General features: G+C 35.1%; 1 protein-coding gene across 2 annotated transcripts in view; it reads left to right on the top strand.

The window, feature by feature from the left end:
• GCC2 (GRIP and coiled-coil domain containing 2) overlaps positions 1 to 15,798 on the top strand; it is a 54,686-nt gene that overhangs the window by 20,513 nt on the left and 18,375 nt on the right. For both annotated transcript variants that reach the window (XM_004764348.2, XM_013062377.2), the window contains exons 10-15: positions 616 to 735; positions 5,036 to 5,200; positions 5,750 to 5,854; positions 6,494 to 6,656; positions 14,728 to 14,828; positions 14,916 to 14,993. In XM_004764348.2, the coding sequence (XP_004764405.1) occupies positions 616 to 735; positions 5,036 to 5,200; positions 5,750 to 5,854; positions 6,494 to 6,656; positions 14,728 to 14,828; positions 14,916 to 14,993 (732 nt within the window). The remainder of the gene's footprint in view (positions 1 to 615; positions 736 to 5,035; positions 5,201 to 5,749; positions 5,855 to 6,493; positions 6,657 to 14,727; positions 14,829 to 14,915; positions 14,994 to 15,798) is intronic.

Here is a 15,798-nt window from a genome sequence, read left to right as displayed (position 1 = left end):
TTGGAGGATAACCTGATTTGCTAGTATGTCATGAAAAGGCCAGTCTGGGCACTTTGTTCTTGAGTAGGGGCAAACCAGAAATATTAAAGAAAATTCTGTTGGTTTTAGAGTTCAGAAAATGTTAAACATTTTGTCACAGAGTTTAAGAGACTGTTTTTATAAAATATCTTCCCATGTTCTTCCATTAGCACTTCTGCCTTTTATTAGGCTGGGCCTGAAACATTTCCCTCATCAGAATTCTTTAGGTAGAAGGCAACCAGGTTAAACTTTCTCTCCTCCTTCTCTAAATGTTGCTCATGTTTCAGAAGTTTATTTTTGTTGATGACTAGAATATTTAACTTGCAGATACTATATTGTATAAATGTAAAATCCTTTTGCCCTTTAATAGTTCCCCCATACTAAAAGTCATCTGAATTATACTAATTATATAATGACAGTTAGCTACTCAACCAAATGTTGAATTTAAATATTTTAAGCTTTATTCATAAATGTTCTCATGGACTCGTGAACTCAATAGACTCATAAATGTTCTTTCAAGATGGCTTGATAACATAGTCTGACTGGTTGAATGTATAATAATTGCCTGAAGTTAAATCCTTTTGTCTTTTTTTGAAGAATCTTTTATTAGAATATGATAAGCAGTCAGAGCAGTTGGATGTGGAAAAAGAACGTGCTAATACTTTTGAGCATCACATAGAAGACCTTACAAGACAATTAAGGAATTCAACTTTTCAGGTAAAATTTTTGAGATATAATTGACATATAACATTATGTTACTTTAGTTTCAGGCAATACAATATCATGATTTGTATATAGTTAATACCTGTCACCATACATAGTTAATTTTTTCTTGCAATTAGAATTTTAATATTTTACTTTAAGGAAAAAAATTTTTTATTACTTCATCGAGATCAAAAGCTTCTGCACAGCAAAGGAAGCAGTCAGCAAAACAAAGAGGCAACCCACAGAATGGGAGAAGTTCGCAAATGACAGTATAGACAAAGGACTGATATCTAAAATCTACAAAGAACTCCTCAAACTCAACACACACAAAACAGATAATCACGTCAAAAAAATGGGCAAAAGACATGGACAGACACTACTCCAATGAAGACATGCAAATTGCTAACAGACACATGAAAGGAATATTCATCATCACTAGCCATCAGAGAGATTCAAATCAAAACCACATTGAGATACCACCTTACACCAGTTAGAATGGCCAAAATTAACAAGACAGTAAACAACACGTGTTGGAGAGGATGTGAGGAAAGGGGAATCCTCTTAAACTGTTGATGGGAATGCAAGTTGGTACAGCCACTTTGGAAAACAGTGTGGAGGTTCCTTAAGAAAGTAAAAATAGAGCTTCCCTTGACCCCGCAATTGCACTACTGGGTATTTACCCCAAAGATACAGATGTAGTGAGAAGAAGGGCCATCTGTACCCCAATGTTCATAGCATCAATGGCCACAGTCCCCAAACTGTGGAAAGAACCAAGATGCCCATCAGTGGATAAATGGATAAGGAAGATGTGGTCCATATACACTAGGGAGTATTATGCCTCCATCAGAAAGGATGAATACCCTACTTTTCTAGCGACATGTTTGGGACTGGAAGAGATTATGCTGAGTGAAATAAGTGAAGCAGAGAGAGTCAATTATCTTATGGTTTTGCTTATTTGTGGAGCATAAAGAATAACACAGAGGACTTGAGGAGATGGAGAGGAGAAAAGTTGGGGGAAATTAGAGGGGGAGATGAACTATGAGAGACTGTGGACTCTGAAGAACTACCTGAGTTTTGGAAGGGAGGGAGTTGGGAGGTTGGGTGAGCGTGGTGGTGGCTATTATGGAGGGCACTTACTTGCATGGAGCCCTGGATGTGGTACATAAACAATGAATTCTGGAACACTGAAAAGAAATTTAAAAAATAATTTTTTTTATTGTGTTATGTTAGTCCCCATACAGTACATCATTAGTTTTTGATGTGCTGTTCCACGACTCATTGTTTGGGTATGACACCCAGTGCTCCATGCAATCCATGCCCTCCTTAATACCCATTACAAGTTCACCCATCCTCTCACCCCGCTCCCTTCTAAAACCCTCAGTTTGTTTCCTAGAGTCCATAGTCTCTCGTGGTTCATCTTCCACTCCAATTTCTCCCCCTTCATTTTTCAGTTCTCTTAATGTCCTCCATGCTATTCCTTGTGTTCCACAAATAAGTGAAACCATATGATAATTGACTCTCTCTGTTGGACTTACTCACTTATCAATCTCCTCCAGTCCCATCCATGTTGATACAAAAGTTGGGTATTCATCCTTTCTGATGGCTGAGTAATATTCCACTGTGTATATGGACCACATCTTCTTTATTCCTCTATCTGTTGAAGGGCATCTTGGCTGTTTCCACAGTTTAGCTATTGTGGACATTGCTGCTATGAACATTAACTATAGCACCATGCTGTACATTACATTTCATTATTTATTTATTTTACAAGTGTAACTTTGTACCCCGTGACTCCCTTCAGTGATTTCACTCACACCCCACCCTGTGCCTGTGGCAACCACATATTCTCCCCCTCTCTCTCTATGAGTTTAGTTTGTTTTTTTTTTAATTCCACATATAAGTGAAATCATACAGTATTTGTCTTTCTCTTTCTGACTTATTTTACTTAACGTAATGTCCTCAAGGTCCATTCATGTTGTCACAGATAGCAAGATTTCATACTCTGTATGGCTTAATAATATTCTTTTGTATGATACACCACATTTTCCTTATCCATTCATCCATCAGTGATCACTTAGGTTGTGTCCTTATCCTGACTGTTGTTAGTCATGCTGCAATGAACATGGCTGTACATGTATCTTTTTGAGTTAGTGTTTTTGTTTTCTTTGATCAAATACACAGAAGTGGAACTATTGGATCATACAGTAGTTCTGTTTTTAATTTTTTGAAGAACTTCCCATACTATTTTCCACAGTGGCTGCACCAATTTACATTCTTACCAATGGTACACAAGTGTTCCCTTTTCTCAACATCCTTGGCAACACTTGTTTTTGGTTGGTATATTTTTTTAATAATAGTCATTCTAACAGGTATGAGATGATATTTCATGGTGGTTTTGATTTGCTTTCTCTAATGACCCATGATGTTGAACATCTTTTCATGTACCTATTGGCCATCTGTATGTCTTTGGGAAAATGTCTGTTTAGATATTTTTTCCGTTTTTAAATCGAATTCTTTGGTCTTTTGCTCTTGAGTTGTAGGAGTTCTTTATTTAGGATATTAAGCCATTATCAGTTACAAGATTTACAAGTAATTTCTTCTTTTCAGTAGGTTGCCTTTTCATTCTCTTGATGGTTTCCTTTGCTTTAAAGAAGCCTTTGAGCTTGATGCAGTCTCATGTGTTGATTTTTGTTTTTGTTGCCTTTGCTTTTGGTGTCAGGTTCAAAAAATCATTGACAAGACTAATGTCAAGGAACTTACTGCCAATCTCTAGGAGTCTTAAATGGCACATTTAAATTTTGTGCCATTTTGAGTTAATTTTTGTGTAAGATGTAAGATAGTAGTCCAGTTTCATTCTTTTGCATCTGTCCTTCCAACTTGCCCAACACCATTTATTGAAGAGACTATCCTTTTCTCATTGTATATTCTTGGCTCCTTTGTCATAAATGAATTGACCATATATACATGGGTTTATTTGGGGGCTCTTTTTTCTGTTTCATTGATCTGTGTGTCTTATTATGCCACTACCATACTATTTTGAGTGCTATAGTTTTATAATACATTTTGAAATCAGGGAGCATGATACCTCCAGTTTTGTTGTTCTTTTTCAAGATTGCTTTAGCAGTTTGGGCTCTTTGGTGGTTCTGTACAAGTTTTAGAATTTTTGTTCTAGTTCTGTGAAAAATACCATTGGATTTTGATAGGAATTGCTCTGAATCTATAGATTGCTTTGGTCAGTATAACAATATTTGTACTTTCAGAAAATATTGATTCTTCCAAACTATGAACATAGAATATCTTCCATTTATTTATGTCATCTTCAGTTCATTTCATCAGTGTCTTATAGTTTTAAACATACAAATCTTTCACCTCTTTGGTTGAATTTGTTATTAGGTATTTTTTTTTCTTTTAGATGCAGTTATGTGGGATTATTTATTCTTAATTTCTCTTCCTTATAGTTTGTTATTAGTGTATAGAAACACAAGAGATTTCTGTATATTGATCTTATATTCTGCGGCTATACTGAATTCGTTTATTACCTCTCGTATTTTTTGTGGAGTCTTTAGAGTTTTCTATACATACTATCCTGTCATCTGCAAGTAGAGTTTTATTTCTTCCTTTCTATAGCCCCCAAATAAACCCATGTATATTTAGATCCCTTTTCTTTTTCTTACTTATTGCTGTGGCTAGGACGTCTAACACTATGTTAAATAAGAATGGGAATCTTCTCTTGTTCCTGATCTTAGAGGAGAAGATTTTCATCACTGAGTATGGTGTAGCTGTGGTTGCATCATATATGGCCTTTATTATGTTGAGGTACATTCCTCTACACTCACTTTGTTGAGAGGACTTTTCAGGTAATTTTAAATTGAGTAAATGCAGATGTGAAAACATGTAATAAGTGTATTTCGATTTCAAAATTTTGCATAAAAATTAAAATTAAATTCATTAAAATTAATAGAAGCAATTTCATTTTGTTCTTCCCATTGTTGGGATAAGAATATGATAAAAAACTGGCAACTTTCCTGTCTTATCTATTGCTCTAATCTCCACTCGCTGGGTGTTTTGGTTTGCTTTTTGTTTCTTTTTGCCTTTTCCTCTGCCAGTGCGCCTGGTCTCTTGTAATGTTTGCCAAATTTATTTTAAAAGTAATAACGTTTTAAACTTATTCTTGATTTTACATTATGTGGAATTGTTTTTGAAATCTTTATTTTTCATACCCTGCCAGTAATCTTATAATGTATCATTTTATTCTCCCTCCCCTATACATATTTTCTACATGTTTACAGTAGTGAATCATTTGTCATTCTAGTGCGAAAAATTAAATTCTGATAATGAAGATCTCTTAGCTCGTATTGAGACACTGCAGTCTAATGCAAAGTTATTAGAAGTAGAGATTTTAGAAGTCCAAAAAGCCAAGGCAGTGGCAGACAAAGAGCTGGAAGCCGAAAAACTTCAGAAAGAGCAGAAGATAAAGGTAAAAACAGTCCTGTGGGATTAGTTCATGTTATATAGTGATACTTTCATCATATTATTTAAGTGAAGGAAAGACTTTGTAATGAGTAACATTTGTGAATACAAGAGTTCATTAATTCCTTAATATATAATGTATGTCAGCTATGAAGTTGAGAATCCCAAGCTATGATTTTGGGATGTGTGTTTTTTAAATATTAAAAGATTTTCGAGGGGGGGCACTTGGGTGGCTCAGTGGGTTAAAGCCTCTGCCTTCGGCTTGGGTTGTGATCCCAGGGTCCTGGGATGGAGCCCCGCATCAAGCCCTGCACTGCATCAGGCTCTCTGCTCCGCAGGGAGCCTGCTTCCCCCTCTTTCTCTGCCTGCTTCTCTGCCTATTTGTGATCTCTGTCTGTCAAATAAATAAAATCTTTAAAAAATAAAAAAATAATAAAAGATTTTCGAGCTTTTTATATTACAGTATGTCAGATTTATTCTATAGACCCTTGCAATACATTTTTAATGTTGGTTTGTTTGGGGGGTGGAGTGGTGATATTTTTATTTTTAATTGCAGGAGCATGCCAGTTCCATAAATGAACTTCAAGAACTTCAACTGCAGCTTCGGAAGGAAAAGAAACAGCTTCAGAAAACCATGCAAGAATTAGAGCTGGTTAGAAAGGTAAAATAAAACACCAGATTCAAAACGCAGGTCAATATTCAGTGTTAAACAATTCTGATAGTTTAGAAAGGAAATATTTCAAAAATGAGGTTTTTGAGGAACTAACATAATCGTATATAAATTGTTAGCCTCGAAAGAATGAAAGTTTAAGATTTCTCTCAGTCCTATCTTCTCAGAAGAATCTAGGCTCACAGATGGTTTGATACTTCATTTTTTTTGTCCAGGATTGTTATAGGACACATGAAGATTTAATTAATGTCAAAAGTTGAAATTCATATTATACTTAAACCTTTGACTAATTTTTCTCTGCTTTATTCAAAGATGAGGTGTTTTAAGGGTTTTAAGGGTTGCTTAAATGTTAATGTTTTATAAATGAGAACTCCATGAGTAGAACTGTCAATTGTGCTTAATGAAAATTCTGATGAAATTTGATGAAAAGAAAATACTTTGTAAAAGTACAAAAATAGAAGGTACCAACTGTAGCTTCTTCATATATGTGTAAACTTACTGTGTTACAGAAAAGCATTAATAGAAAGTGTTTATTCCTTTGGCATAATTTACAGGTATGCAATTAGCAATATTATAAATAAGATTAACTGATCTACTATTATGTGGATCTTTTATTTCTCATACGTGCAGGATGCCCAGCAAACCACATTGATGAATATGGAAATAGCTGATTATGAGCGTTTGATGAAAGAACTGAATCAAAAGTTAGCTAATAAAAACAGCAAGATAGAAGATCTGGAGCAAGAAATTAAAATTCAGAAACAGAAACAAGAAACCCTGCAAGAAGAAATGAGTGAGTAAAACAAAATTTACTTTACCTTACCATAATTTCGTTATAATAGAATACAGGTGAGCAGTATTAGTTGTGCATTTCACCAGTCTTTGACTGCCAGCAGATCTTTCACACAATGCTAAATATTCTTAAGGACCAAGAGGGTTGTAAAACCATTTTTTGTTGAGATGTGTACAGTCTGTGTTGGTGCATAATGCAGTCATTTATGTAAACATTTCTTTGCTGCATGAGTGATACAAAGATTTTTTTTAAATGGTCTTGTCCACAATTTGCTGGTTGTCAGCAGAGTGGGATCATTTAAATAGCAGTGAAATCTTTTTTTGAGGTGATTATATTCCATTCTCTCCATAAGATAATTTCTAACTTCAAGCATCTAAAATTATATATCCCTTTAGGCACCCTTCAGCCACATCTCATAAATTGGTATGTTGTACCTTTGATTTTAATTCAGCTCAAAATATTTTAAAATTCCCTTTGGATTTCTTCTTTGACCCATGGGTTATTCAGAAGTGTGTTGTTTAATTCATTTAAAGGAATTTCACTTGTCTTTCTGTTAATGATTTCTGTCTGAATTCTTTTGTGATTAGAGAACATACTGTGTATGATTTCAGTCCTTTTAAGTTTATTGAGTTTTGTTTTATGGCCCAAAATAAGATTTCTTTTGGTGAATGCTCCTTAGGCACTTGAAAACATGTTCAGTATTAGTTGTTGGATAGTGTTTTAACTAATGTCAGTTAAATCAAGTCAGCTGACAATTCAGGTTTTCTATATTTTTAATGATTTTCTGACTACTGCTCTACCAAGTACTGAGAGAGATACATTGAATTTCCTGAACATAACTGTGGGTTTCTTTCTCTTTTCACTTTTGTCAGTTTTGACTTCATGTATTTAGGAACTCTGCAGTTAGCTACATATACATTTAGAATCATTACTTGCTCTTGGTAATTTAATTTCTCTATTACTGTGAGGTGTGTTTTTTATTACAGTTAATATTTCTTTTTCTAAAGTCCACTTTGATATTAATATAACCACTCCAGCTTTCTTTTGTTTCTTGTTTACATGGCATGTTTTTTTCCCATCCTTTAGCTTTCAACCTAAGTCTGTATTGTTTCTTTAAGATAGCATATAGTTGAGTCTTCCTTTTCTCTCCAAGCCGACAGCCTTTGCTATTTAAGCGGAATGTGTAAGTCATTTATTTTTAACATAATTATTTATGTGATTAGATCTAAACTTACTACCTTGCTGACTGTTTCTATTTGTCTTATAATTTATTTCCTTTTTCCTCTTTTTCTGCCTTCTTTTCAATTGAGTAATTTATATGATGCCATTTTTATCTCCATTATTAGCTTATTAGCTATACCTTTTGTTAGTTTTAGTGGATGCTTTAGGCGTTATGTCATGAACTTATTACAGATTACTTCTAAGTAAATTGTACCACTTCATATGTAAAAGAAACACAGCTTTGTCCATTTGCATCGTCTTTGGCTACTTTCGTGCTACTCAGAACGGTTGAGTAGTTGTAACAGAGACTCTATCACTTACAAGCCTATCATATTTATTATCTCACCATTTAAAATGTTTTCCAATCCCTGTTGGTTTTTTTAAAGATTTATTTATTTATTTGAGTGAGAGAGAGTATGAGAGGAGAGAATGTCAGAGGGAGAAGCAGACTCTCATCGGAGCTGGGACCCCGATGCGGGACTCGATTCCAGGACTCCAGGATCATGACCTGAGCTGAAGGCGGTGGCTTAACCAACTGAGCCCCCTAGGCGCCCTCCAATCCCTGTTTTAAAGAAATGAAAAACCAGAGAATTTTTTTTTTATATTTGCCCACATATTTACCATTTCTGGTGCTCTTCATTCATCTATAGGCAAATTTCATCAAATAAGACTTTCCTTTTGCTTGAAGAACTTCTTTTAATATATCTTTTTTTTAAGATTTTTTTTAATTTATTTGTCAGAGAACACAAGCAGGGGGAGCGACAGGCAGCAGGAGAAGCAGGTTCCCCGCTGAGCAAGAAGCCTGTTGTGGAACTCGATCCCAGGACCCTGGGATCATGACCTGAGCTGAAGGCAGACACTTAACCAACTGAGCCACTCAAGTGCCCCTAACATATCTTATAATGTAGGCTATAGGCATTGAATTCTGTAATGTTTTGTTTGCCTGGAAAAAAAGGTCTTCATTTTTGAAAGATAGTTTTGCTGGGAAGCATCTGGGTGGCTCAGGCAGTTAAGCACCCAGTTCTTTGTTTATCTCAGGTAATGATCTCACAGTTGTGAGTACTGAGCCTTGTGTTGGGCTCTGTGCTCAGTGTGGAGTTGGCTTCAGATTCTTTCTCCCTACCCCACTGACCCTCCCTGTACATGCAGTCTCTCTTTTTCTAAAATGAATAAATCTTTTTAAAAAAAAGATAATTTTGCTGAGTATGGAATTTTATGATGTGCCTTGGTGGTTCTTTTTTCACTGTTTATATCCTGCTTGTGTTTTGTAGAGTTTCTTTGTTGTATGTAGTTTTTCTAGTTATCTTCAAATATATCATATTTTTCACCATTATTTACTTTACTGTTTTTTGGTCTAAATCCTCTTCCTTTTTTTCCCCCCCAAGACTCCCCATTACACACGTTAGACCACTTGATATAGTTTCATAGGTTAATGATGCTGTTTATTTTTTTCTTCACTTCCCTCCTCTTTTTACTTTTATTAAATAGAATATAGTTTCGAATCTAGTCATTTCTTATTATTAAATAGCCTTTAAATTCTCTCATCTTCAGGGTCTAATATGTTATTACCATCTAGTGATATTTTCACTTTAGATACTGTATTTTTCATCTCTGGAAATTCCATTTTGTATTTTCCATCTGGAAAATCCATTTGTATTTTCTTGTTCTTGTTTTTTGTTTTTCATTTGTCTTTTCATTATGTTCATGTTTTCCTTCAAATCCTAAAGAATATTCTATAACTTCTCATTCTAATTCTACTGATTGTATTTTTTCCTGTTATAAGTAATATTTTCCTGCTTCTTTGCATGGGAAATAATTTTTTAAATTGGTGTGAATTTTACATTGTTGAATGCTAGATTTCTTGTATTCATTTACAGAGTTAAACTTTGTCAGGTCATTTGTGGATCACTTTTATTCTTTAGTGGCTTGTTTTTCATCTTTTTTAAAACAAGTGTGGCATACACTTCCTATAGATTTAGTTCAGTCCCTCAACTAGGTGGAGAATCTTCTGATGTGTACTGAGTGCCTGTATATTAAACGAAATCTCTTTACTTTGGCCGGTGGGAAGGATTTATAGCCTTCTGTGAGCCCTGGGAATTGTTCCAGTTGCAGCTCCGTATTCACTGTTTTTTCCCCAGCCGTAGTTCTTTGCATCTCATGAAGACTACTGCTCTATTTGGGATTCCCCTCCTGTTCCACAGTCCAGAAGTTGCCTCCAGACAGAAAGCTAGAACTATAACAGGGCTCACCTTATTTACCTTCTCAGAGATCACAGCTAGATTTCAGGAACTTTAATCTAGTTTGTTCAGTTTTCTAATTGTTTACAGCAGAAGGTATGTCTACCTCTTGTTACTCCCTCCTGAAGAGAAGCTGAGGTTCCATAAAATGATTTTCATTGGCTGCAAAGATATTACTGTACAAGATTTTAGATACATAAATGATGAGGAAATGGGATAAAAGGAAACATTGAGATATAGGATGCTATTGTAGGACACTATTGTGAAGTCAGATATAAGATGAAAACATAAAGTATATGTTTGTGTACTTTTGCTATCACTAAGGTCTCCATAAATTGGCTTTGAGCTTCCCAGAAGCCATGCAAATGTGATGCTTGTCAGCAACACAGCTTTTCCTGGTACTTAGATGTGTGAGAGAAGTTTTTTAAAAGACATTATTAATAAAAGGACCACTGTGTCATATGCAACAGTGCTCCCAGACCTAACTTAAATATCACCATGTATCCACAGAGCTTTTTGGAAAGCCCAGGCACAATTGTGAAGAATCAGAATCTTAAAAAGGTGGGGCCTTGAAATCTGTGTTTTCAAAAGTCTTATATGTGATTTTTGAAGTTAATGCTACCTTAGGAATATCAAACACCCAGAAAAAGCAAAATTAAAGCCACCATATCACCAATGTAAGAATCTATTTTACATATAAAAACAGACCATGAACTGGGAATTTTCAAATTCAAAGACTGATAGCCTAGAATGGTTTATAAAGTGAAACGAGGGACCCCTGGGTGACTCAGCTGGTGTTGGTTAAGCGTCTGCCTTCGGCTCAGGTCCTGGGACCAAGTGCCGCATTGGGCTTCCTGCTCAGTGGGGATCCTGCTTCTTCCTCTGCATGCTGCTCCTCCTACTTGGGTGCTCATTCTCTCTCTGTCTCACACACACAAATAAAATCTTCAAAATAAATAAAGTGAAACAAGCAAATTTAACCTTTACAATGATTGCTTATTACAGTGGGGGTTTTCCAGATGACAAGTCCACTTACTTTGCAGAATGAGCTAAATTTTCACTTGCGTGACTTAAATGGTTTTGTCTGCTCAGGCAATTTTCAAACCCTCTGTCCATTTTATATTTAATTTTAATAGAAACCACTGATAATCTGGACTTGTATTCTCAGTGGCATTTCCGCAATAAATAAAGTAGCACATCTCGCTTGACTACTTTGTAGTATTTCATTCAGCCTGTAGCCAAATCAGTAAAGGTGATTCCATGAATAAACAAAGCATTGAAGCCCCATATGCAGAATTCTGATGATCTACATGCATCCAGGGGGAAAATTTAGAATACTCAGGTAATTGAATGGATTGTAGAGTTTCCAGACAATTCATTATGCATATAGCTTTCATTATGCACATATCATATCTTCCAACTATTTTCTTGATGCAAATTGAATAGTAGAGCTCTAGGTTATATTTAGTGAATGTGTATATTTTTGATCATTAACTGAGCTGAAAGAGAAGCTATTGATACCCTAGAAAAACTAAAAAGGCAAGCTTTTTCAAGAAGGCCATCCATGTCTCATTGATAACTAAGTACAGAAATGAGTGGTACAAGCAGTGAGTGCTCTTTAAGAGTTCGGGGGAGGGGGGTGTTGCCTGGGTGGCTCAGTGGGTTAAAGCCTCTACCTTCAGCTCAGGTCATGATCCCAGGGTCCTGGGATCGAGCCCCACATCAGGCTCTCTGCTTAGCAGGGAGCCTGCTTCCCCCCACCTCTCCACCTAGTTGTGATCTCCTTCTGTCAAATAAGTAAATAAAGTCTTTAAAAAAAAAAAAAAGAGTTCAGAGGGGGAAAAGATTCTATAGACTGAAACAATCAGAAGTTGGGGCTCAAAGTAGATCTTAAAGGTAAGGTTTGGAGAGAAAAAGCAGACTGAAAAAGGGTATTCCTTTCTGCAGCCATGAAATACAGCAAAATGAATGAGCAAAATGAAACATAGTATAATTTTAGAAGTCTTGACCCCTTGGAGTGAAAGACTTGACCTGTTAGGGAAAAGTGAAGTATAATGAGGAAGACATTTTTTTTAAGATTTTATTTATTTATTTGACAGAGAGAGAGAGAGAGATATCACAAGTAGGCAGAGAGAGAGGAAGGGAAGCAGCTCCCTGCCTAGCAGAGAGCCCGATGTGGGGCTCGATTCCAGGACCCTGGGATCATGACTTGAGCTGAAGGCAGAGGCTTTAACCCACTGAACCACCCATGTGCCCCAAGGAAGACATTTTTGATCCAATTTGTGAAGTACCTGAAATCAACCAGAATATATTTGGGCCCTTTCTGAAGACAATGGAGAAAGATTGGTCTGCCAGCATATCAGATTTATTGGAATGGTATAGAATCTGTCAAAAGCCACCAGGCTCATGGGAGCAAAGGTCTTGGAAGCCTGAGTTAAGGAGTTGCAGTGGAGTAGGAAAAAGATAGGAATCATTGTGGACAATGTTCTGTGAAAAAAGAAAAAGAAATGTTGCCTAATAAATGAGCAACACACATTTAATCTGAAACCCCTCCAACATCTGACTTTCCACCTTAATTCTCATTACTCTCTCACAGATAGAGGACTGCTTATTTTTCCTGAGACATGATTTGTTGTGTTTTTCTGTAACTGTGTATCTCTTCTCTAAAGGAAATCTTTCATGCCCTCCCCCTCCTACCTCTTGCCCACCCTTTAGAATCCTTCCTAATCTTAAGTGTTTCCTGTTCTATGAAATTTTCCTTGTCCTTTGCAAACTTTGTATAACCTTTAGCCCCTGTAGACACCCCACCCAGTAGCCTTTTGTATTTCTTTTGTAACATTTATGTTTTGTTTTATGTTGTTATGTGAAATATTATCCCCTAATTTCATTTTTATCCTTTGAGCTCAGGAACTAACTATATCTAATCACAATTCCTGGAGCACTTAACAAAGGTTTTGTGTATAGTTTGTGCTTTATAAAATGCTTTTCAGAATTGAGCAAATAGTTGCCCGGAAATAACTAAATTAGACTTATCATAAAAAGGCATAGCTAAAATAATATTCTTACAGTATACCTGTTCATGTTTACCAAGTAATAAGGTCTGTATACATGGGTTTAACTACATAAAGTTAATCATTGCTTATAAGATATTTTAGTAGCACAATTACATAGTGCCGATATAACTGGCCTAGACCAGGTGTCAAGCACACTTTTTCTTGAAGGACCAGGAAATCTTTCTTCATGGCTTCACAGGCCCCATGGTCTCCATCATATACTCTTTATTTCTTTCACAACAGGCTGTGGCCAGATTCTTGGGTACCTATGATCTAGACCATAAAGCTACTCACTCTTATATGATATTCGTTCGTTGTTGTTTGTTTGTTTGTTTGTTTTACCTTTGTTAGCGTTAAAGTTTTTTGTTTTTATCATGGTTCAATTTTTCCTTAGTGAACTGTCACAGTCCCATCCTATGAAACAATTAGTATCACAAAAACAACCAGGTATGTGCCTCTGCAGTGATGTAATTAGAAATACATGGTACCACTTTTGAGGAACTTCTTAAAACTAAAGTGTTTATCTTCTCGATATATAAGTATGTAACTTCATTTTAAAGGTACATACTGAAATATTTACAAAGGATTTCTTGTGAAGAACCAAAAACAAACAAACAAAACAAAACCAGGAGGGCACAAGGATTAGGTGAAGGTGTAGGTTAGGAGTTGGCAAACTTTTTCTATCAAGGGCCAGACAGTAAATATTTTAGGCTTTGCAGGCCATCTTGTAGTCTCTATAATCATCATTGCGCTAAAACAGCTATGAACAGTATGTAAATAAATAAGTTTGACTGTGTTCTAATAAAACTCTTCACAAAACAGGCAGCAGCCAGATTTTAGCCTATGGGCCACAGTCCTGTTCTGGGTAGTAAGATTGGCCATGTATTGGTAATTGTTAAAGCTGAATGATAGGTATAGTGAGTCTGTTTTACTATTGTCACGGCTATCCTGTATTTTGAAATATTTCAGAAAAAAAAACTAAAACAAGTTTATTTTTACTTTTTTAAACAAGTTTCTTTTAAAGATAAGTTAATACCAAGAAAAAAGTCTTATCCATTTATTTAAATTCATTCATAAAAATTATTTAAGGGCACGTAGGTGGCATAGTCATTTGAATGGTTGACTCTCTGGTTTCATCTCAGGTAATGATCTCAGGTCAGGGTCATGAGATCAAGCCCCACATTGGACTCTGCGCTCAGCACAGAGTCTGGTTGAGATTCTCTCTCTCCTTCTGCCCCTTCCCCTCCTGTGCTCTTTCTCTCTCTGTAAAGTAAATAAATCTTAAAAAAATTGTTCAGGGGTGCCTGGGTGGCTCAGTGGGTTAAACCTCTGCCTTCTGCTCAGGTTATGATGTCAGGGTCCTAGGATCAAGCCCCGCATCAGACTCTGTGCTCAGCCGGGAGCCTGCTTCCCCGCCTCTCTCTCTTCCTGCCTCTCTGCCTACTTGTGAACTCTCTCTCTCTCAAATAAATAAAATAAAATCTTTTAAAAAAAAGTAAAAGCTGGATACCTTATTAAAAAAAACTGTTTAATCTGTTCTGAAATTATTTCCTTTGTTAGCTTCACTACAGTCTTCAGTGCAACAATATGAGGAAAAAAACACCAAAATCAAGCAGCTGCTTGTGAAAACCAAAAAAGAACTGGCAGATTCGAAACAAGCAGTATGTTAATTTCCCAATTCCATATTTCATTTTATGTATTTATCAATCACTTCTTTTTTAAATTTAATCAAAATTCTTATTCTGTAGGAAACTGATCACTTAATACTTCAAGCAACTTTGAAGGGTGAACTGGAGGCAAGCCAGCAACAAGTAGAAGTCTATAAAGTAAGATTCTTTTTACTTTTTAGGATTTATAAAAAAATTTCCACATAGAAGTAAGCTACTATGTAGGGAATTTTCTAAATATCTTTATGTACATATTTTTATACACACACATTTTTTCCCCCTACATATCCTTCATTTGAAAAAGTAGAAGCAGTAAGTATGGGATATAACTGGAGTATCCCCTTAAGATTTAGCTTAAGCTAAAGGGGATTTTGGAAATCTTTGAGGCACTAAAAATAGATACAACATAAAATATAAAATAAACATGGCCCCAGACCTGCATCTGAGCTTTTTAAATGATCTGAGTTTCTGAAAGTCACAGGAATAAAAATGGTTTTATATTTGTATGTTGTATACATGTTATATGTATATTTATATTATTAATATATTTTTATATCTAATTATAGATTTTATCTATAATATATATCTATTTATAGCATATATATTTATAGCATATCTATTAATAATATATATTTTTATATATCTGTATTTCTGTATCTATAATTTATATATAATATATATTTTACATCTATTTTATAAAGCTTATTTATATCATATCTATTTACATATAGTTTTATCTATTAATATGTATTTTTATACCTATTTTTATATTTTTATCTAGATACCTATATATTTTTATATATATTTATAAATCTTTATATCTACTTATACTATTTGTATATACTTTTATATGCATTCAATAAATGAACTGTAACAAATAGTCTGGAATTTTTTTTAATCAGGGTTTTAATTTAAGGAAAACTGAAATAATTTATTGAGAAAATGTTCTCAATACTCTTTCAGC

Source organism: Mustela putorius, unplaced genomic scaffold, assembly GCF_011764305.1.
Source record: "Mustela putorius furo isolate JIRA1106 unplaced genomic scaffold, ASM1176430v1.1 tig00000224_pilon_pilon_pilon, whole genome shotgun sequence".
In the NCBI taxonomy this organism is placed as follows: Eukaryota; Metazoa; Chordata; class Mammalia; order Carnivora; family Mustelidae; genus Mustela; species Mustela putorius.
Note: the sequence above shows the minus strand (reverse complement) of the source record. Positions and strands in the feature narration are given on the sequence as shown.